General features: G+C 46.9%; 1 protein-coding gene across 4 annotated transcripts in view; it reads right to left on the reverse strand.

Moving 5' to 3' along the window:
- Positions 1–21,444, reverse strand: part of LOC125727128 (proline-rich protein 36-like) — a 35,135-nt gene extending 13,691 nt beyond the window's left edge. For 2 of the 4 annotated variants that reach the window (XM_049003862.1, XM_049003865.1), the window contains exons 1-2: positions 16,476–21,444; positions 12,848–16,365 (exon numbers count right to left, since the gene is read on the reverse strand). In XM_049003862.1, the coding sequence (XP_048859819.1) occupies positions 19,121–21,148 (2,028 nt within the window). In that variant the 5' untranslated portion in view covers positions 21,149–21,444 and the 3' untranslated portion in view covers positions 12,848–16,365; positions 16,476–19,120. The remainder of the gene's footprint in view (positions 1–12,847; positions 16,366–16,475) is intronic. The other 2 variants (XM_049003863.1, XM_049003864.1) reach the window with 2 other exon arrangements.
- Positions 21,445–24,694: the final 3,250 nt, after the last annotated feature.

Raw genomic sequence — 24,694 nt, forward strand, 5'->3', positions numbered from 1 at the left:
TTTCCACTAAGCCTGCGCTCTGGGGGTGATAAGCGCAATGATTTTTTATCGTAAACCCGAGTGCTTGTGAGCAAAGGGACATGGTTTGATTCACAAAATGAGTCCCATTGTCCGATCTTATAATATGAGGTATGCCATAGGTAGGGAAATAATGGCCTACCAAACATTTTGCAACGGTCATTGCATCACAGTGTTTTACAGGGTATATTTCTACCCACTTAGAAAAGGTGTCTATAATGACTAGACAGTACTTCTTCCCTTGTGACCAAGATAATTCAATGAAATCCATATGTACAATTTTAAATGGATACTCAGCTGCGGGAAACTGGCCACGTTTTGGCCTTATGTTGCCTTGTGCATTGTGTTTACAGCAAATTAAGCACGCTCGACAAAATTGTTTTGCATAATCAGAAAAATTTATAGTATAAAAGTATTGTTGAATAATATGTACCATCCCTCCTGTTGAGACATGGGTGTTTCCATGGCTCACTAAGGCAGCTGTCTTGTATAAATTTTTTGGTAGGATGGGCTTGTCATTCATATAATAAGTTTTTCCTTGCTGTATTGCTCCTCTCTTAATCCAGCTCTGTATTTCTGTTTTAGGTGCATGAGTCTGTGCATCACATAGTACATCACTATCTATCAACAAGACATCTGTAACATTTAAGGCAGGTTGTTTTTGTGCAGCACTTTTTGCCGTCATGTCCGCAAAACTGTTTCCTTTAGCTATTGCGGAAGCATCAGTTTGGTGTGCCTTACATTTGCATATCGCAAGGCAATTTGGTAATTGCACAACATCTAACAACCTGAGTAATAGGTTCGTATGAGTTAAAGATGTTCCTTGCGATGTCTTGAATCCTCTATTTTTGCATGGTGATGAACAGCTCCAAACACATATTGACTATCAGTGTATATTGTAAGTGGCTTGTTTTTGAAGAGCTCGCATGCCCTAATTACAGCATAGAGTTCAGCCGCTTGTGCTGAACAAGCAGGGGGAAGTGCATCGGCCTCTAACACTTCAGTAGATGTAACTACAGCATATCCGACCTTGTTCTTCCCCATGTCATTTTTTGATGCTGATCCATCTACAAAAACAACTGTTGAATCTGGTATTGGGGTCTGTAAAATATCTGCTCTTGGTTTGGTTTGTTCTTCCACAACTGCTTTGCACGAATGTGGCTCTCCATCTTCCGCTGTCGGAAGAAGGGTGCTAGGGTTGAGAGGACCACATCGCTGTATTGTGATGTTTGACTGTGAAAGCAGGAGTGAGACTAGGGTCAGATGTCTAACATGTGTGAGGAATGGCAGTGGCGTCTGCAGTAAAACTAAAGAAACTGAATGTGGCACCTTCAAAGTGAGTGGGTGACACAACACTAATTCTGCTGATAACTTCACTGCTTCTGCAGCAGCTGCACATGCCTGCAAACACTGCGGAAAACCAGCTGCCACTGCATCTAATCGTTTAGAATAGAACGCTAATGGCCTCTCTTTTGCGCCGAATGGCTGTGTTAATACTGCCTTCATATACCCTTGATTTGCATCAACACATAGGGTAAATGGTTGTTGATAATCTGGCAGAGCAAGTGTCACATTAGTTTGTAACATCATTTTTAAGTTTGTGAATGCCAATTCTCCTTCTTTTGTCCACTGAATTTTATCTTTCAGTGCCATGTCCTTCCCATAAATCAGGGTTTGTAAATGTTGAACGAGTGCAGCATAATCAGGTAACCATTCCCTGCAATAATTGCAAAGTCCTAAGAAGGACATCATTTGCTGTTTAGTCTTTGGCTTTGGTGCCTCTTGTATTGCCTGTTTTCTAGTTTCTAATAATGATCGACCTTGTTGGGAGAGTTTATGTCCAAGATATATAACTTCCTCTCTGCAATACTGTAATTTTTGTTTTGATGCTTTATGTCCTGTATCATACAAATGCTGTAACACTAACAGTGTGGCTTCTTTGCAATGCTGTTTTGTATCTGAAGCAATTAATATATCATCTACATACAATAGCACTTGACTATGGGACGGTATTTTACAGGAACTCATTGAATACCGTAGTGCCATTGTATATACATGTGGACTTTCTGAAAACCCTTGAGGGAGTCTAGTGTATGTGTATTTATGTCCTTTATAAGTGAAACCAAATAAGTGTTGTGAATCAGGATGTAGTGGTACTGAGAAAAAGGCATTACTCAGATCCACTACTGAAAAATACTTCTTGTCAGGGGACAAGGAATTTAACAAAAGGTGTGGATTAGGCACATCTGGTGCAGCATGTTGTACTATTTCATTTACTGGTCTTAAATCCTGCACCATGCGCCATTTCCCTGTATGTCCCTTCTGGACGGGGAATATAGGAGTATTGCAAGTGGCCTCAGGAGCCTCTCGCAATATTCCTGATGCCAACATATCCTGCACTACAGGGGCTATACCTTTCTCTGCTTCAGGTTTTAACGGGTATTGTCTAACTACCGGACGGTGTTCTGATTTCACAATTACTTTGTAAGGTGGAAACCCCTTTACCAGTCCTACATCAGTGGGGGAGGACGACCACAACCCTTCCAGGAGGTGATCTAGATCTGGACATGATCCCTCCTCCAGGGTTGGAAAAATTTGTCAGGTTGGGTCCTGCAAGTGTGTGGTGAGAGTGGTTTGAACTCTCCATCCCAAAGGAAACCGCCACACATTGTGTTTTTTGTCATAGTTCCAAAAGGAGCCTGGTACGGGTTGGTAGTCATTGTAACTGTGCATGGAATCTCGTAAGAACATCTCTACATCCTTCCACTGCATCTGAGGTGGTTTTGATAGAGATATGTGTGGTGTTTCCCCTCTGAACACAGCCTGTTGTTTATTAGATAAGATGACTGAAGCAGCAGAAAAGCCAGTAGTGGAGTTAACATATATATGTTGTAAGGTGATACAAGTATCTTGAAGGGCATGAAACGTTTTGTCATAGGCATAATCTGGTCCTGGGGTGCCTTTGTACCACATAGTGACGTGTAAGGCATCGCCAGGCATGAACTGGGTTTGTTTAGGGGACTGCTTTTCTCTAGTTTTTCTCAATATTTCACGTGTCTGTGCTGTCCCCCCCAGATCTAGGGACCAATAATACTGTGGAGCTGACATGCCATGTATCACGAAAGTTTGCTTTTCTACTATAGCCTTCATGCCAGTGGGTGTTGCAATCACACTAATACCCATTTGTATCATAAGATCCCTTCCTAACAGATTGACTGGACATGAAGGGCTTATTAGCACTTGGGCGTGACATTCTAACTCTGTTTCCTCATCTTTTATGCTAACTGGATTTGTCAATTGATGACTTTCAGCTTGGCCTCCTGCAGTTCGGATATTTATGGAGGACGAAGAAAAGGTGACCCTTGGAGGGCTAGTGGTTAACACTGTTCTACAGGCTCCGGTATCATATAGGCACTCATATATTTTCCCATTTATAATAAGCCTTCGTTTTGGTAGTTCTTCAAGTTGTTTTAGTGCTAGCAGTTGGCAAACTGCTTGCAAATCTATCTCTTCTGTCTCATCCTGTTTTTGCAGCTTATCTGGCTCCTTTGATGGTTCACAGGCTAATTGTCATTGATTCTCTGTGGAATTTGGGTTGTTTATAAACTTGGTTCTACATTGCCTAGCTAAGTGCCCAAGTTTTCCGCATGTCCAGCAAGTGTTATCTTGCTGTAATAAATTTCGCTGATTGCTCCTAAAAGCACCTCTCCCCCTTCCTCGGCCTCGTGACCTTCCTCTGAACCCTCCCCTCCCCGGAGGATTCATATGTATTATTGCAACAGTATCATTAGCAGCAAACACTGCGTCTGATTTCTGTTTTTGTGCTGTATGGGCGTGTTGGGCATATTCTAGGGCTTGCTGTACTGAACCAGTATTCTGATGTACCCAATGTTTATCTATGTATCTCTTCAGTTCAGGTTTTAGCCCTGCGATGAACGCACGTTTTAACTGTTGCTGATAAACTCCTCCATTTTCCTCATTATGAGGAATTCCTGAATTCCCTCTAAACACCACTCTCATCCTATCCATAAAATCCTCTGGCTCTTCTCCATCTTTTTGCTTGCATTGTGCAATTCTGCCATAATCTGCTCGTCTCATAAACACTGTCTCTATCCTTCCATGTAATTGCTGCATACTCTGTTGCAGAGCTTGTGAATTATGTGCAAGTGGTTGATTGTCTGGTCCATGACCAGTAAAGTCTCCTGCTACTCTTCCCCATTTATGATTGAACAGCTGTCTTAAACATTGGAACATTTCTCTACCATTCAGGTGGAAACTGCTCTGTAGTTCCAATATTGCTGTCCAAAATTCTGGTACCCCTTCATCAACAGGAGGTATTCCCTTTAATGCTGCCGTTCTATCTTCAGCTGTCCATGGTCTATAGACTAACATTGTTTCAGGTCCTCCATCTGGCTCTCTATTAGGGTTTGCCACCTCCACTAGGGGGCATTGTAATTCTATTTCTTCCTCTTCACTATCAATATCAATGCCTTCATTTCGCGGATGCCATCGAACCTTAGCAGTAGCTAGATCGCGCACAGGGTATAACGTAGGATCTCTACTCCTAGTTATAATGGGGGAAGAAGGAAGAGCTGATGGCTTCTTTGGTATTGTGCCCGTAGCTGATGGTTGTTTTATTTCCCTTCTATCTACGGGTTGCATGGGGGCAGGCAATAGTGGCGGTGCTGGTGGTCTATTTTCTCTATGTTTTATTTTGGCCACCGTCTCATCATCTAAAGTGACTAGAGCGGCTGCAGTTAATTTATCCTTTCTATCATCCTTTTTCTGCTTTCTACGTACATCTCTTAACTTACTTTGTTCCAACCAATTATCTGATTACTTATATTCTTTTTTCCTTTTCTCCAATTTTCCTTTCTTCAAGGTTTGTAACATTTCTAGTCTTAAATTTCCTTGTAATTTTAAGATATCTGGAGTGTGGAGTTTCCCTTCAAACCCATGTTTTTTTTCTCCACCTCTGATTACTTATTTGTCCTGAACCTGGTTTATATCCTTCCATAAACTTCTCATCTCCCTCTAGTTCAATCCTCTTACTCTGATTCTTTCCCATTTTTTTTTTCTTTCCCGTCTCCGCACTACACAGGTCCTGGGTGGAAATTCACTGGTACGAGATATATGGGAGGACACCAATACGGCCTTCTACTGCACGCTGTTCGTGCAGCGGTATCGGTTTTCAGGGATGAAACCCGTCCTTGATCCTTCAATCACCAGTACTTCTTTCCCACCAGGCAAAATAAGAAATGGACTGACCAAAGCAACTCTAAGCCTCTATAATAGTCTTAGTCCAGTCATTCACACAATACATGCATGTTCATATTTCGCTTAATTACGGCTAAGCCTAACCCCTTTTCTGCTTAATTACGGCTAAGCCTAACCCCTTTTCTGCTTAATTACGGCTAAGCCTAACCCACGTCAATTGACCCGGTTATTTCGCTGAATAACCTTTGTTGTCTCACCTGTCCTGTGTGCCTGTGTTCCGCCACCGAGGTCCGTCAGACATCACCAGACGTCGAGCGCAGTTCTAACCACCGGCCTGATGACGAATTCACATCACAGGTCTTTCTTGCACCCGTCTCCGAGTGGCTGCCGGCAGGCTTCAGTGTCGCTCCTCTCGGCGTGCTGGCGATGTCGTCAGGTGTCCTCGGATCCGGCTCGAAGGACCAAATTATATGTTGGAGAAAGCGTCAGGCTTTCCACTCCAACTCTGCACACAGGACCAAACTACAATACAGTATATGTTGGAGAAAGCGACAGGCTTTCCACTCCAACTCTGTACACACCATTAATTACGAGACAACACACTTAGAGTTTTACTTGCACAAGGGTAGTCCCACTCTCTGCATGCTAGGCTACAAAGGAATGTGTTACAAAGGGTGGTTCCCCTTGGCACCTTTATTTATAGTCAATGGGGGGCAGGGGTCTTGGAGTGAGAACAAAGAAAAGACTGTGAGAGTAAGAAGAAGTTCTGGTTTTCCTCAGGTAGACAACTATTTAAACACGTGCTCAGGATACGTGTAAACTAATATAATCTAAAGTATGAAGGTAAAGAAAAACAAAATAATGTATATACATATTTACACTCATTGCTGATTATACAGAAATGATAACAAATGATTACTAACAGTTTCTTCAACCTAACAGCGTAGATACACACACCAGGGGGGTGGGCTAAGAAGGCAGAGCGACCACGACCACGACCTACCCCCCCCCCCCCCCAAACCAGATCCTCACCACCCAACACCAAGCCTCCCCAACGGCGCCCCACGGTTTACGTACAACAAACTAAACAAAACACATAAATACTTAATACTAATTAAACAGGAAACCCGAAAACAAAATAAAAAACGAAACAAAAGCAGAAAACACAGCAGGACAAAACAGCAGCAATTGTAGTGGCTCAGTATCCCGCCGGCTGCCTGGCTCACGCCGGTCCGGGAACACTCCACCAAATCGCCATCCACTGACTGATTACAAGCGCTATTAAAAGGGAACCTTAAAACGGGAAACAACTGCAAGTGGCTAGATTACCAAGCCCTCGCAAACTGCAGTGATGGAGATGCCCACAACTAGGCTAATTTAGTGAGGAACCTCCCTCAAAGGTACAACGGCGAACACCCGCCTGCTTCAGATCACAAGCCCATGTTCTGAATCACTATTCTACCAACACACAGGTAGAAGATGAAGAACTCTCCTCAAAGTAGTGCTGTCAGTTGGACTTTGTAACATGAATAATCATAGTGGAGAGTTACAATTATTATTTTAATGGGAAGATGTGAGATTTTTATTGGGGGAGGGTCCCACTTTCAGAAACAGCCAGTGAGACTCGTTTACCTCAATCCTTCTGACCATGTGAGTCTCATTAATGAAACCGTATCTTAAGCCCAGCCGGAGCCCACCTCCCCAAGGGTACACTCTACTTTCCCAGAAAATGTCAAGATGGATTCAAATTCAACTCCCAAACCTACTGTCAGTTTTTAGAAGACACTTTCTTCAAGCAGCAGTACAGGATAAAGTCAGCATCTTTCAGGAGGACCATGATTTTTACGCAGGACAATGCTCCATCGCATGCATTGAAGTACTCCACTGCATGGCTAGCCAGTAAAGGCCTTAAGGATGACAAAATAATGACATGCCTCCCTTCCTCACCTGAAATAATCCCTATTGAGAACTTGTGGGCCCTGCTTATATGGGAGATTTACAGTGAAGGAAAGCAGTACAGCTCTCTGAACAGTGTCTGGGAGGCTGTGGTTGCTGCTGCACAAAAAGTTAATCGTCAACAGAACAAGAAAATAACAGATTCCATGAATGGAAGACTTATTGCTGTTCAGCAGCCGGACTGCTTGGGGGAAGAAGCTATTGCACAGTCGTGCAGACCTGCTCCTGATGCTGCAGAATCTTCTTTCCGGATGGAAGAGGGGTAGTAGACAGTTGGTGGGTGGGATGGTACCGGTCAGTCACAATGCTGGTGCCCTTACGGATGCAGCGGGAAGTGTAAGTGTCCTTCAGGCTGGGGAGAGAGCTGCCGATGATGCACTCAGCGGTCTGCACAGTCTTCTAAATGGTCCGGACCGCTGAGCGCATCATCAGCAGCTCTCTCTCCAGCTTGCAGGACACTCACACTTCCTGTTGCGTCCGTAAGGAGGTGGCTATATTGCTCACTAATTGATATTTCATGTCAGAAATGTTTATTTGGAAATTATGTGATGTTTGTTTATTATTCGCACTTTGAAAGATGATAATAAACAAGGTAGATGGGAAAATGTAGGTTTTTCATTTAGTTGCATAATAATTGTGCACACTAATAGTTGTGTAATAAATGTGCACACTAATAGTTGTGTAATAATTCTGCAGACTAATAGTTGTATAATAATTCTGCACACTAATAGTTGTGTAATAATTCTGCACACTAATAGTTGTGTAATAATTCTGCACACTAATAGTTGTGTAATAATTCTGCACACACGTGTTTTCCCCTGATAATGTTCACACATTTCCTTTGCATAACATTCAGGCTTCAGGTTCATTAACATTTTGGACTGACTGATGACACTATATTTGTTTTTTATTGAAATTAATCCCAAAAATACAACTCGCCTAATAATTGTGAACACAGTGTATTACATTGTGGGAACCAAATGTCCCCCACGATGTGATAAAAACCTTTTGCCATGTAAGGATATTTTCACTCCCCACACCCCACAAGGATAACCTCAATTTCATAAAAAAAATCTGTGAATAGAATCACAAAACTGAAAATACCTAAAATCTTGTATTTTGTTTGCTTACTTATGGTTAAGGTTGGGGCTGGGTAGACTGTCATTGTTGGGATTAGAGTTTTCACAATCGAAACAAATGGAGAGTCCCCACAAAGATATAATTACAAACCTCTGTGTGTGTGCGCGTGTGCGTGCGTGTTTGTGTGCGCATGTGTGTTTGTGTGTGTGCGCGTTAGCGTGCGTGTGTGCGTCTGTGTGTGTGTGCGCGTTAGCGTGCGTGTGTGCGTCTGTGTGTGTGTGCGCATGTTAGCGTGCATGTGTGCGCCTGTGTGTGTGTGTGTGTGCGCGTTAGCGTGTGTGTGTGCGTCTGTGTGTGTGTGCGCATGTTAGCGTGCATGTGTGCGCCTCTGTGTGTGTGGGCGCGTTAGCGTGCATGTGTGCGTCTGTGTGTGTGTGCGCATGTTAGCGTGCATGTGTGCGCCTCTGTGTGTGTGTGTGTGTGTGCGCGTTAGCGTGCGTGTGTGCGTCTGTGTGTGTGTGTGCGCGTGTTAGCATGCATGTGTGCACCTCTGTGTGTGTGCGTCTGTGTGTGTGTGCGTGTTAGCGTGTGTGTATGCGTCTGTGTGTGTGTGCGCGTGTTAGCGTCCATGTCTGCGCCTCTGTGTGTGTGCGTCTGTGTGCGTCTGTGTGTGTGTGCGTCTGTGTGTGTGTGCGCGTGTTAGCGTGCATGTGTGCGCCTCTGTGTGTGTGCGTCTGTGTGTGTGTGCGCGTGTTAGCGTGCATGTGTGCGCCTGTGTGTGTGCGTGTACCTGGCTACAGAAGATGGATGGATGGACAGATGGAATTTGCAACCTTACTAAAGAGTAGCAGAAGCACTTCTGACACTTGAACCCTGATGATAAGTACAATTATTTATGTAAAAGTGCATCAGTTTGTACTTAGTGGCATTTGCCAAACATGCTTGTAAAGGTGAATTCTGCCAGAGGTCAGTGCTGTGGGTTGGCGTTTGGCTCAGTGGCTTATATCACTATGCTCCTGTGACTAAGGCCCTTAACCCCAAACGCACCAGTGACTGCCTGCGTCTGCCTTCTCAAAGAAAATTTTTTTAATTGTTTGACCGTGGAATTTGAGCTTCGTGGGTCCAAACCTGCTTAGTCACACCGCCTTAAGTTTGCTGCTCAACTCGCCGCTTTCTCAATTGTAAGTCGCTTTGCAAAAAAATATCTCCAAAATAAAAGTAAATGCTCTTTTTTGCAGGAGAAAAAATTATCAACATGTGTTTTAAACGGTACAAAAGTGGGTCTGACCTTCATGCAGTTTCAACAAAACGTGGGTGGGGACAAGGGACGTCGTGATATAATGTGATCATACGATTACGTTTGCAGAAAAATAAAAGGACAGCGATAATAGTTCCCAGCAGCACAAACCAAAGACAATCGGATGAAAGCAGAGTGGAATATGGGAGTATGGTAGACGATCCTTTCATAGCATCCAGATTTCTTAATGTTTGCTAGGCTGAGTTTGTTTCTATGGCGAGGAGCCCAGCACCAAGTTACACAAGAAAATAAGCTGGAGGAAAGCAGCAGGCAAAAGCCTGACCCAGACGCAGCCCCGGTGCACGCCGGTTGGCGGCTGGGGAAACTTGCCGTGTATCGCCCCTACGGCGGCTGTTTCAGCTCACGGTAGGAAGCCGCCATCTAGTGGTCCGCTTTGGGAATTGCATGTAGCGCAAAAGTTCCTCGAAATTGTTACAGTATCATGGACCTAAAGACTCATTGAGGTTTCACTCCAAACACAATATTGTGCAGTTTGGGGATTTGCATTGGTGTTTTTGTGCTCATCATCACAGGTCCTGAGGGCCCATAAATGCTGGTGCTGAGCTCTGTTACTGATATTCTTAAGTATTATTTTTAATAATTGATGCACTTGCACTCGATCTTTGATACAATGTTTTGTCGCTTTTAATCTTTCCAAGCACTTTGCATACCGGGGCGACGCCCAGCACCGTACAGTGTCAATCTGCTTCCTCATTTGTATGTCGTTTTGATAAAAGCTTCTGATAAATAAGTAAAATGTAAGTCAGTATAAATGTATATACAACAGTAACTATGGTAGATTTCTCTCTGGTAGGTCTCTCTGACCTTACTGCCCTGGGAGAAAAGCCCAGTGTAACATGGGCTAAAATGTAAATGTGTAGTTTTTTAGATCTTAATCTGAAAATCCGTTCTTCGTTTTCCCAGAAGGTGGCAGCACATGAACACTGCAAAACTGCAAGCTTGGCTTGTCGCTTTGTATACAATAGTGCGCTATCCGTATATTAAAAATACTACATAATTACATACATCAATCAATTTCAAGAACAGAAAGATGCCCACACAATATACCAAAATCTTAAAATCCCCCTTGGCTGCATGTTACGCTGTAGTTTGGTTTGTCTAAGCTCCACACTTTCCCAGAATTACCCTGGACTGCTTCCAGTACGGAAGCCCAAAGAATCAGACACGAAGCTCACATAACTTGGCAAGAAGCCCCTGAATTACCTAAAGTGGATGGAGTTTTCACCTCGGCCCATGGGGATTCAGAGCAGACACAAGTGAGCGTGAACCCATGTGTGATTTACAGTAAAAGGTGACTGAACACAATACACAGCCTCTGTAGTGTCTCCACTGTCCAGCAGGGGGTGCCACATGAAAGCTGCCCAGCAGGAGTAAACAGGTTTCCGGAGATGATGCATTGCAGTCCCACAGTCCTCTAGTCTTAAGTGCTCAAATTTTGTGGTCCCTCTATACCTTAGTCTCATAGTCCATAGTGCCCAATTCCCCTTTGCCCCACTTCCATGATCCACAAGACCCTAGTCTCCTTGTTTCTTAGTCCCATGGTCCCTAACACTGTAGCCACTTTTCCCCTGGTCCCCTATTCCCTTAGTCCCATAGTCTCCTAGTCCTGTGGCCCCTAATCCCACAGTCCACTACTCCTTAGTCCCCCAGTTCCTACTCCCTATTCACCTTGTATTAAGCAGGGAGCAGGATTCTGAGGCCATCTGATATGCTTTACAATGAAGCTGTGCTAAAACCAGTATATGCATGAGGGTGTTTGCGCTGCTCTGCACTAGACTGGCTGTTCCTGTAAATCACTTATATGGAAGTGCCTGTGGAAAATCCACAGATAAAATCCACATGTCTGAGGTGGCTGGCATCTGGTCTTTCTCATGTGTCAGGCCTGCGATGCAGCATTCAAACACATGGTCTCCTTTTACAGCCAGCAGGTTACGCAAACGTACCGCTCAATCGGGGCCATGTGGACAGCTGTCTGCCATCTCTGATTGGCCGTCGAGTCCACGGACCCCAAAGGTTAAACTGGACACTGGCAAGCGTGTCTGATTCATCAGATTCCTGTCTGCTGGGTTGGGCAGCATCACATTGAGGAAGAACCTCATTGTGTTTTCAGCTACCTGGCATTAGGAGCTGATTACTTCAAGTCATTAGGACTTTTTTCATAGAGATTCTCTAGCTGAACAAGTAGAGTGTTGCATTTATGATGCATTGGTCATGGGTTCAAATCCCCCAAGAATATGCATAAAACATAATCCTTCCCACTGCTGTAAGTCACTTTGGGTATACAAGTCTGGTAAATGCAAAAGTGTTTCTACAAGTGGCACAACAGCATGCCCTACTGGTCAGATTAAAATGCTGTTTGGATATATTCCATTTCATAATGTGGCTTCTGATTATAACATCAATGTGTAATAGGAATTGATTGGAAACGTATTCACTACTTCTTTTACAAATGTATTTATCTGGACGAATTGGTCCAATTGGGCTCTCTGACCTTAGACCCCTGGGAGAAAAGCTTAGTGTCCATGGGGTTAAATGTAAATGGATATTCTATGTGATGAGTAATATAATCTGGGTTAAGGACGACTCAGATGCAGTAGCTCTGGGAAAGACACTGGTTTTATTAAGGGAATACAGCAAACAGCACTTGGAAGAATGATGACGGAGCTGAGGAACCATGAGAGCAGGAACATTTATACACAGTAATCACCGACGGGAGAGAGGTGTAGGAGGCTAACAGACCAGGGTGGAGAACGTCAACGATGGGATACAGCTGGGGAGAATTAGGAGAGTTACGGAGTGTCAGCAGTGAGCTCTGCTGGCCCAATTGGGAGGAGACGGGATAGATCACGTAAGTACTAAGATTAGACGCATCCATCTTCCAAACACTTATCACAAGGGTATCCCAGAGCCAATTACAGGAAACGCAGGGCACAAAGCTGGGGTCCACCATGGATACAATGCCATTTAATCACAAGGCACACTCACAGTTATGGAGTCCGGACAATTTACAGATGCCTGTCAGAGTCGCTGCAGGAAGAAACCCATGTGGGATAAAGAGAGCAAACAAACGCCACACAGACAGCATAGGAGAAGGATGGAAACATTCAACACTGCAGCTGCAAGGCAGCCCTGTTACCCACTGAGCCGCCCCTCACTGGATTCTCATGGTTAAAACAGGACAACATGCCCAATACATTCAAAATGCACATGTGGAGGATTTCAGCCATATGGTTTTGAGTAACTTCTACACCCACGTACCATGTGTGAGATGGAGCCGGCCAGTTCCTCTTATGGTCCAATTCTGCTCATGCGTTACTAAGATTATGGTACTTAGGTCCTCCATCCATCAGATCCTCTTCTCACTGTGGTCATGCTCATCCACTCTGGACACTGTACGCTTGGTAAAAGACTCTCATCTCTGTATCATTGGTAGTGAAACAAAAAGGGGGTTTGCTGAACTAGATGGGCTGAGACTGGAAACAAAGAGGATCGTGAGGGATCACAAATGGGAGGACTGGCAACCGGGAAGGTCACAGGCAGCAGGAAGGTTTAACATCAATGACCGGACTGGGGCTGACGAGACAAATAGATACTTAAATGCAAAGACTAACGAGGGGCAACAAGCAACAGGCATGAATCATGAGGGTCACGCTAGTGAGGAGACAGGAGGGTCAGGCAGGTGTGATGGGTATGACATGACAGTGGTCATGTGACACGGGCTGTTACTGTCACCATGAGGAAGCGCAGGAATGTAAACAGCTTGGAAAAGGCAGCTGGTGTTTTTCTCCTTTATTTCTGTGTGAGCCTATAGTGGGTCCTGTGTTGGATGGGATCCTGTCTCTACTGCATGTCAGTCGTAAGCGGATCACCCTTCTTACTGTTAGAGTGATACCTGTGGTTTACAGTGGCTTGCAAAAGTATTCGGCCCCCTTGAACTTTTCCACATTTTGTCACATTACAGCCACAAACATGAATCAATTTTATTGGAATTCCATGTGAAAGACCAATACAAAGTGGTGTACACGTGAGAAGTGGAACGAAAATCATACATGATTCCAAACATTTTTTACAAATAAATAACTGCAAAGTGGGGTGTGCGTAATTATTCAGCCCCCTTTGGTCTGAGTGCAGTCAGTTGCCCATAGACATTGCCTGATGAGTGCTAATGACTAAATAGAGTGCAACTGTGTGTAATCTAATGTCAGTACAAATACAGCTGCTCTGTGACGGCCTCAGAGGTTGTCTAAGAGAATATTGGGAGCAACAACATCATGAAGTCCAAAGAACATACCAGACAGGTCAGGCATAAAGTTATTGAGAAATTTAAAGCAGGCTTAGGCTACAAAAAGATTTCCAAAGCCTTGAACATCCCACGGAGCACTGTTCAAGCGATCATTCAGAAATGGAAGGAGTATGGCACAAATGTAAACCTACCAAGACAAGGCCGTCCACCTGAACTCACAGGCCGAACAAGGAGAGCGCTGATCAGAAATGCAGCCAAGAGGCCCATGGTGACTCTGGACGAGCTGCAGAGATCTACAGCTCAGGTGGGGGAATCTGTCCATAGGACAACTATTAGTTACAGGACAACCTGTAGCAGGACTTGTAGTCTTTCAGGCACTCGGCCCCAGATTTTTAATTACTTTGACTTTATATCTGAATCCGAATGTGGCCATTAGCAATGTCATATATATATATATATATATATGTGTGTGTGTATATATATATATATATATTCAGGACGCTAATTGTCGCACTGCCTTTATTGTTATTTATTCTATTCTACTGCCTTTATTGGCCCTACTATCCCGTTTCGTTGTGCTCATACACAATGACAGTAGAGTTGACTTCGACTTATGAAGTGAGAAGGCCATGGATAGAGAAGTTGTGCTAATGCTAACTGTGACTACGGCAGTCAGATTTATTGGACCCAGCTGATGGGTTCCACAAGTCCCCACGTGATCTGAGCCACAGGTACAGCTAAACTGTCTGACAACAAGCCAGTGAAGTCAAACAGCCTGCAGGGCCAGTCACCCCATCTGGGCGCCGGAGCCCAAAACAGAACAAAGGCTTTTGTTTTCTGACTTTGACTCACAATTGGGCAAATAGTGATAAATCAGCCTCCCCCCTGAGAGTTGCCCCAAAACACATCATCTTTCACACGTTTTTCTGTTGATCATGTCCCCAAGAGGGAAGCCAGACTTTCCCAGAATGGCAGCTGCTCACTGTAACATGCATTAAGAGATTGAAAAGTGCAGGTGAACATCCTGCCTGGACGCCGGCCACTGTGATGGTGTACATGAGTAGGGTGAATGGAATGATATATGTGGACTTTCATGGAATATAAACTGTGAATCGCCCATCTATCCAGCAAACCCTACTATAACAGTAATACCACCCAGTCCACCCGCCTGCATCCTGAAATATCACCTGAAATATCAGGCGAAACATCAACACAAGCAGATAGCTTCCATATTAATGCAATGGGAGCAGAAACAGCTGTGGGCTGGCCCCCCATCCTGGGTTGTTCCCTGCCTCGTGCCCATTGCTTCCGGGATAGGCTCCGGACCCCCCGCGACCCAGTAAGCGGTTTGGACAATGGATGGATGGATGGATGGATATATATATATATATACATATATACATACATACATATATATATTAATATATATATATATATATTAGGCAGTCACATAAACTTTTAAAATGATCTCCATGTTGATTTAAACCTATGATATTATGTCTGTCAAACTGTTTGCCCTTAACCGTTTCAAAATCTCTTCTAAAGTCATCCCAGTATTGGCAGTATTTTCAATATACTCATGTATTTTTTGACATGACCACTAGCTCACCTCATATAGCTAATCAGTACCTCAGTGACTTTATAAAACTAGTTTCATGAATTGAGCTGGTGGTGAAATTTAACAAATACATGAAATGGCCGAGGTGAACCTGAGGAGAGGTTTAGGAACCATATTGGTGTTCATCTAGCCATCCAACAAGATATCAGTAACTTTTTGGAGAACATAAGAAATTCCTTTTAGTTTTTTTTGTTTTACTCATAATTTGCACATGTTCTAATATTAAAATTTGTTTTTAATACTGAGAAAATATTAATTTACTACCCAGATAAATAGCTTTAAACATTTCCTATGACTCCCTAAGACTTTTGCACAGTACTGTATATATCTCAGGATTCCTAATGAAACAGGATTTATGTGATTTTTTTCTGGTAATTGGTAATCACCTACACTACTTCATTGATGATCAGGTGCCTTTCTGTTGTTGTTGTACTAACGTGACTTATTAAGATTTTATGTTATTTATGTTTACTTAGTTAATATATGATTAATTTGATTATATCATTCTCTTTACTAAGTTACCTCAACTGCATGTACTATGAATTTGTTTTGGCAGTTTTGGTGCATTAACAGCCAACATAGAACATAAGTCAGAGAAAAACAGTCATTTTGTATGTTTGTTCAGCTTACAGAACCCAATTACTTGTTTTATTAACATACATCACACTTCAGACAGAGTAAAAAGGGTTATACTGGTTATAAAGCAGAGATTTTACCTTTTTGCCACGGAGAAGCAGCGACATGTGAGACTCTGATACGGTAAAAATGATTCCTCCAGCACACAGTGAGCTATCCCAGCATGCACAGCGACATGGGGGAGTTTGCCCCCCCCCCCCCATGTCACCTTCCTGTTCCCCCCTGACAGAGACACTTCTCTGTTTGCAGTGTTGGGGTCCAGCGTCAGCTGGCAGGAGCCTGTAGGCAAGAGGAAGAGCGATTGATCCCATGACGAAGCCCAGCATCTCCATCATTATCACTGTCACACCTCACACACTCACTCACACAGAACTCGCTCCAATACACACATTTTATTCCCAATATACTCATGTAGCCGCCCGAGTCTGCGGCGCTCCGGCTGCCCCCTGCGCTGTGAGACACGCCGCGCTGAGAGACTCGCTGGGGCCGAACTGCACTTTAGCCTGCGCTCTATTATTCTGTACGATACATAAAATATAAAAAGTCAAATATGTGAATTACCTCAGGAAATGTTGGTCGCCCGCGCGACGCCGGCGGGAAGACGCGCCGAAATGACGCGCATGTTAAACTAATAGGCTTAATTACAGGTAAATAAAATTACAAACAGCATTCATCAAACATATTAACCATAAAATTACACAACAAAGATTACCACTAAAAGTGAGTTTGTCTTTAGGTCACAATATGAACGTCTTTTAATCCACTTTGGACACACACCTCTCTCCAGCAGCGCGCCGACTCGACGCTCCCAACGCGGACGCAACTAGGCTGGTTCTCCGCAAAGCGCAGCACTCGCGTATTACACCGCGTATGCGTACATGGAAACGTTCATATTTCTCTGGTCAAGCTATGTACTTTACACATGTGCACGTGCCCTATTTAAGTATTATTAGTAGTAATTCTGATATTCCCTGCACACGTACCACAGCCGCGAGGTCTGTGTATGTTTCCCTACGTTTTACAAATTCAGAGCGGCAGTTCACGGGGCTGCCAACTTTGATCAACTGGCTGGCGTGAGCTTTTCAATTTGGGACAAGTCTGCACACATATGCATACGCATTTATATGTATGCAACAGTTCTATTACCTTGAAAATTGGCTGTAGGGTTTGCAAACTACCCCAATCCTCATCAAAATCATCTATGTTGGCATTTAAAGGCAAATTTGTAGTGCGGCAGGCGGTCGTCCGCAGAGGAGTAAAATGCATCATAAAAGTCTATACAAACACGTCCGCTTATACGTGCGTGGAGAGGTACCAGTCTGGCCGCCACGTGTTTTCTGTGTTGATTCCGGCTTCGTCTGTGCACTTACATGCGGATAACAAGACGCATGCGCGACGTGCAGTGCCACCAGAAATTGGCGTGGCAGTATGGTCACGTTTTGTCACGGAACATTGTCTTTACTAACGGTACAGATAGTATTAAAGTAGCATCTGATTTTTTTAAGAATGAGTGTCCAGAAGAGCTGTATATTTTCACAGACAAGAAAAAAATATTCCGATCACTATTGTGTCCTTCTTTGTACAGTGTCTTCAAAATTTAATGGCAGTATAAGTTTCTAAGAAAGCAGTGTCATGCGTACAAGGCACAATGAAATTCTAACCTGAAATTCTTACTTACCTACTTTCATAAGCAGCATTATTTTTCATACAGTTCCATCCATCCATCGATTTTTCTGCCACTTATCTAATATATAACATATAATCTATTTGTGTGTGTGTGTGTGTGCGGTTATATATGTGTCACGGGTCGTGGGCAGCGATCGCGAGCAGAGCGGCGATCGTGCGGAAGGAGCAGGCAGGCAAGCGGGATACGGGAAAACGGGGTTTATTCTTGGCACGAAGGCAGGGACACAGGGCGAGAACAGACATCGGGAAACATCAATGACAGACACGGGTTAGTACAAATCAGGAACTTAAATACATGAAACAAGGCAGCAGGAAACAAGACACGACTGGGCACGATCAGGAAATCACACGTGGGTAATTAGGGGGCGTGGCACACACGAGGAGCGGACGGAGCGGGCGTCACAGAACCCCCCCCCAAAGGCGCGCTACACCGGGCGCGCCCGGGAGGAGGCGAAGGACGGGACGAGACCGGGAAACCAGAACCTGAAAGACAAGGGCAAAAAAAATCAACGGGGAACAGGGAACAAGACAGACAGGCAAAACTGACAAAGAGGCAGGAGCCAGGACAGGACACTACACAAGACAGGAAAAGCCGACAGACAGACCAGGAAGGGAGAAACAGAGGGAACAGGCAGAACAAAAGGAGCGGGAGTGATGGGAGGGAACGACGGGAAACCAGGAACAGAGCGGGGCGGAACAAAGGGACCAGGAACAGAGGACGGCGGGACAAAGGCAGGAGGAGGAACAAAGACAGGCGGGACAGGGACAGGAAAGAAGGGAGAGAAGGAGGAGGAAGGAAGGGGAGCCCGAGGGAGCCCCAGCGGGCGACGGGAGGCAGCTGGAGGGGCCGCAGGCGGCCGGGAGGCCGGAGCCGGAGGGGACCTCGGAGGGGCCGAGGAGGCAGGGCGAGGGACCTGCGGAGGGGCCAGGGAGGGAGCAGGAGGGAGCACCGGGGAAGGGGACGAGGGAGCAGGAGGGGCCCACGGCGAAGGCCCGGAGGAGGGGGGAGCCGCAGCAGGCGGCGACGTCCGGCGGAGGGCCGGAGGTAGGGGCCCCGCAGGCAACCGAGGAGCCGCCGTCGGGGAGCCCGCAGGCGGCCGACCAGGCACCGGAGGGGGGAGCGAGGCGGGGCGACGAGGTACTGGAGGGGAACCCGCAGGCGACAGCCGACCCGGAGGGCCAGGACCCGCAGGCGCCAACCGAGCCAGAGCGCAGGCGAGGGAGGGCGAGCCAGGGGGCAGGGCGGGAGGGACCCCAGTCCGACGTCTGTGTCCCCTCCCTCTGCGGGACACAGACATACCGACCCCCGGTCGGGGTCGATGTCGCCGGGGTGAGGGTGAAGGAGTCACTAGTGTGGTCCCCGAGGGGTCCCATTCAAGCTCCTCCACCTCTGAAGAGGGAGGAGCCACGATGGAGTCCTCCGGGACCACCTCAGGGACCAGGGCGACAGGACTTGGAGCTGCAGCAGGGAGAGGGGGCGCCTCTGGAGCTGCTGCAGGCGGAGGGGGCGCCTCTGGAGCTGCTGCAGGCGGAGGGGGCGCCTCTGGAGCTGCTGCAGGCGGAGGGGGCGCCTCTGGAGCTGCTGCAGCAGGGCGGTCAGGGACAGGAGCGCGGCCAGGGACAGGAGCTGGCTGCAGTGGGGGCGCCTGCCCGGGAGCTGCAGCAGGCGGCTGCAGAGGGGGCGCCTGCCCGGGAGCTGCAGCAGGCGGCTGCAGAGGGGGCGCCTGCCCGGGAGCTGCCGCAGGCGGCTGCAGAGGGGGCGCCTGCCCGGGAGCTGCAGCGCGGTCAGGAACAGGTGCGCGGTCAGGAACAGGAGCTGGCTGCAGTGAGGGCGCCTGCCCGGGAGCTGCAGCAGGCGGCTGCAGTGGGGGCGCCTGCCCGGGAGCTGAAGCAGGCGGCTGCAGAGGGGGCGCCTGCCCGGGAGCTGCAGCAGGCGGCTGCAGAGGGGGCGCCTCTGCAGGACCAGGAGCGCGGTCAGGAACAGGAGCTGGCTGCAGTGGGGGCGCCTGCCCGGGAGCTGCAGCAGGTGGCTGCAGTGGGGGCGCCTGCCCGGGAGCTGCAGCAGGCGGCTGCAGAGGGGCGCCTCTGCAGGAACAGGAGCACGGTCAGGAACAGGAGCTGGCTGCAGTGGGGGCGCCTGCCCGGGAGCTGCAGCAGGTAGCTGCAGTGGGGGCGCCTGCCCGGGAGCTGCAGCAGGCGGCTGCAGAGGGGGCGCCTCTGCAGGAACAGGAGCACGGTCAGGAACAGGAGCACGGTCAGGAACAGGAGCTGGCTGCAGTGGGGGCGCCTGCCCGGGAGCTGCAGCAGGTGGCTGCAGTGGGGGCGCCTGCCCTGGAGCTGCTGCAGGTGGCTGCAGTGGGGGCGCCTGCCCTGGAGCTGCAGCAGGTGGCTGCAGTGGGGGCGCCTGCCCTGGAGCTGCAGCAGGTGGCTGCAGTGGGGGCGCCTGCCCTGGAGCTGCAGCAGGTGGCTGCAGTGGGGGCGCCTGCCCTGGAGCTGCAGGGGCTGCAGGCACAGGAGGCGGCTGCTCGGGCTGAGCAGGGGCTGCAGGCACAGGAGGCGGCTGCTCGGGCTGAGCAGGGGCTGCAGGCACAGGAGGCGGCTGCTCGGGCTGAGCAGGGGCTGCAGGCACAGGAGGCGGCTGCTCGGGCTGAGCAGGGGCTGCAGGCACAGGAGGCGGCTGCTCGGGCTGAGCAGGGGCTGCAGGCGGCGGGACCGGTAGGTCCCGTGCGGGCAAGACGGACGTGGTCCCTTTAAGTGCCCGGGGCACACGCGGGATAGCGTCCCGCACCGCGCGGGCCCCCTTGTTGGCCAGCCGCTCCGGCCGGAAGTAGTACCGCTCGAGGGGCGGTAGCAGCTCAGCGGCGGCTGGGTGCTCTCCCCGGACTGGGGAAGCTGCCAGCGCAGGCAGCTTAGCTGCGGTGATGACGTCGAGGTCAGCCGGGGAGTCCTCCAATTCCCCGGTTAGGAGAGAAGCGGGGATGAGCGCGCACGCTCCCAAAACGATTGCAGGGGCGATCGCGTGCTTCTTCTTCTTCTTCTTCTTCCTCTTTGTCATGGTGTCCGCGGGAGGCTGCTCCACGTCCGACAGGACGGACGGCTGGGGAACAACCTCCGGGACGCACCGTGCGTCCAGCCCCAACCTCCGCGCTGTTAGGCGCTGAACCAGCTGGTTGAGGTGGGAGCGCACCTCTCCTAGACGATGCCCGCCCTCCGATGGGGACATCGCCAGCAGGAGATCGCAGCTGTCGGTGGCCAATTGCAGCGCGACGGGGTCCTCCTGGACGTCGGGCTGGTTCAGCCAGTAGTGTACCTCTTGCAGCAGACCGAGACGTTGGCTCTCGGTCTGCTGCTGTGCCTTGTTGAGTTGGTCTGTCATTCTGTCACGGGTCGTGGGCAGCGATCGCGAGCAGAGCGGCGATCGTGCGGAAGGAGCAGGCAGGCAAGAGGGATACGGGAAAACGGGGTTTATTCTTGGCACGAAGGCAGGGACACAGGGCGAGAACAGACATCGGGAAACATCAATGACAGACACGGGTTAGTACAAATCAGGAACTTAAATACATGAAACAAGGCAGCAGGAAACAAGACACGACTGGGCACGATCAGGAAATCACACGTGGGTAATTAGGGGGCGTGGCACACACGAGGAGCGGACGGAGCGGGCGTCACAATATGTATATATATATATATATATATATATATATATATATATATATATATATCCATCCATCCATTTTCCAAACCGCTTATCCTACTGGGTCGCGGGGGGTCCGGAGCCTATTCCGGAAGCAATGAGCATGAGGCAGGGAACAACCCAGGATGGGGGGCCAGCCCATTGCAGGGCACACTCACACACCATTCACTCACACATGCACACCTATGGGCAATTTAGTAACTCCAAATAGCCTCAGCGTGTCTTTGGACTGTGGGGGGAAACCGGAGTACCCAGAGGAAACCCCACGACGACATGGGGAGAACATGCAATCTTTGTCATCGTCTACTGGATATAAAATATCTTCAAACGGGATATTAAACAGTTCAATCTTGAGAAATAAATTAGCTATTTTAAACATAGAATAATTAACTGACTTACACTGGAACAGACCCAATACAGAAAAAAGTATTGCAATAATAACATGATGTAGCAAAATTTGTCAGAAGGTTTAGTAGTGACTTGGCGCGAATCGGAAGAGATGAAGAAAAGAAAATTATAAATGAGATTTACTGCTTTAACCTGCAAACCAGTCAGTCGTCTTACTGATACAGAAAAAATTGTAGGAGGTGCCTTACAGAATAAATTGTATGATTATATATAAACATAAGGCAGAAGGAGCCTTTGTTAGATTGTGGCAAAAATGGCTTGAACAAGGTGAGCAGAACTCAGCCTATTTCTTTAGGCTAGAAAGTCAGCAAGCCTATCATCAAGCTAATCATGACTATGTATAGTTATTGCAGTCACTGGATGATTAAATAAAACCAGACAGTAGTAAAACTGCATATAGTTCACAGTACATGGTAAACAAAACAAGTCGGCTTGCAGCTCTAATCAAAGCGTGTTCTTCAGAGCGCCGTCTTGACTCCTTCGTCCTTGTACAACATTTAATGCCACAACCTCATACTAACAAGTGAGACTGGAAACGAAGGAACCGACCAAGATGGTTTTCTCGCACGGCCCCCCGGTGGACATGACCTTCAATCCTCCAGATAGATGTAAACTACGCACGCAAGTGTAGTCGTGTCGTGTGAAGTCATGGCCCTAAAGCACAGACTTAGGAGATGTTCAGTGTCACAACCAGTTTGGGTAAGACTGCAGGTGCCGAAAAAAAGTACAGTCAGCGAATGCACAAAAAGGGCAAATGTGAGGGAAGGAAGCCCCCCCCCCCCCCCCCCCCCGAACCTCACTGCTCATAGACAGCTCACACAAGATAAGGATGCAGATAAAAGGTTTTGATGAGCTGTTACTGAGTGATACCAAACGTTCCTGCTACCCAAACAAAGCGAGGGCAGTTTCCCAGCTTTCAGCATTACAGTGCATGATGACATCTAGGACAGGCTGGGCCCTTACCCCACCGCCCGCCGCTGACTTGGTTTGGATCCCCTGCTGTAGCTACAGCCCACACTAGGCAGTGAGGAGCAGCCCCAGTGTCAGCCATTCCTGCTCTGACTGACTTCAGGGGGAACAAAGTGCATCAAAGCCCACAGCTACTCTCTCTCATCTGACTCCAGTTGTGTGTCACCTACACACTGGGTCAGACAATGTGTTTAATACATTAAACTGATCTTTACTGAATATCAGGTCTGTGGCTGGAAAATCATTATTAATGACTGATTTTAATATCAAGATAAACCTTGATTTTTATGCTTTAAACTGAAATGGGGTCAAATGAAAACTATGCAGCAGCCCTGATCAAACCAGCTACTCCTACTTGCCCTTTATCAGTGAGACTAGAGCACTTAGGGAAGGAGGTGGAGCCGCCGCCTTATTTAATGGGTTTGAATTATTTTTACAAGTCAGGCACTACTTTCGGTCAGAAGGGTAATTATGAATCTGAATGAACAGAAATTACATGTGGAGTTCCTCAAGGGTCCGTTATTGGCAGTGGGCAGTGGTGGCTTAATGGTTGTTGGATTGAATCCCCGACCAGCAAGGCACTGCTGAGGGACCCTAAGCAAAACACTGCTCTCTGGGCGCTGAATTAGCTGCCCCTTGCTATGTCACGATGTCACATATGGGTTAAATGCAGAGGACACATTTCGGTGTTGTGCACTGTGTGCTGTGGTGTGTCAACACTGATCACCAATTAGAATTATAATCCTCACTGAGCCTCTTTGTTCAACATCTACATGCTTCCATTTGCTCAGATTACGGAACACTATAAAATCTCTGGAACACTTAAGGCCATGTTGTTAGTAATTAAAAAAAATCACAACAAATAATAATCCATTGTTATGCATTATAATCATGGCTTTAAATATTTATCAAAAGGCATAACACATTATAGGCATGCTTATTATGCATAATGAATGATGTATGAAGCTTTCATCTTTAGTGCCCTATAAATACCTTCATAATGCATTATAATGATCGGTATAAGCATTAAGGATGCTTTGTATTGCATTATGAAGGTATCTATAGTGCCTTATAGTTGAGTGTGTCATAAAGCATTCATAAAGTGTTATAATGGTGGATATAATGTGTTATGCTTTTTTATAAATATTTATAGCTGTGTTTAGAATGCTTTATGAGTGCAGTATAATTAAGCAATGACATATGAGAAGATACTCTGATATATCATGGCTGTGATTCGGTCAAAGGCACAAGGCTATAGGCCACCACAAAAAAAAAAAAAAAGTTCTCATAACATCAGTGCAAGTGGGAGGGGCCATCGTGTCCAAACCGTCCGCATACCTGGATAATTCAGTCAATCACCAATATAGTTTTGTCTAATATTTCCGGTGCCAGCAGTAAAACAACTAGCCAGCTTATTATCGGAGTAACTTTGCATTGTAAATGAAAACCATGCCACAGGTCTGATAAATAAAATATTATGGCACTAGAGTGGCGAGGAGATCATGAGGCAGATTGCAAAGTTCAGTTATTGGCATCTTTAATAGTGCGACTGTTAAAAGGACAGTTGGCAGCTTATAAAACTTATTCTGGAACAGAAAAGAATAAATCCAACAAAACGGAATACATATGTGTGATGCCCGGCCCGTCCGCTCCTCGTGTGTGCCACGCCCCCTGATTACCCACGTGTTCTTTCATGATTGTACCCAGCTGTGTCCGATTATTTTCAATCAGTCCTGTGTATTTCAGTCCGTGTCTTACCTGAGTCCTTTGTCTGTCATTGATGTTAGTTGGCGTTTCATGTCTCCTGCTCCCTGTTTATTTATTAAATCCCTGGTTTACCCCGACTTCCGC

The sequence above is a fragment of the Brienomyrus brachyistius genome, unplaced genomic scaffold (assembly GCF_023856365.1).
Source record: "Brienomyrus brachyistius isolate T26 unplaced genomic scaffold, BBRACH_0.4 scaffold87, whole genome shotgun sequence".
Classification (NCBI taxonomy): domain Eukaryota; kingdom Metazoa; phylum Chordata; class Actinopteri; order Osteoglossiformes; family Mormyridae; genus Brienomyrus; species Brienomyrus brachyistius.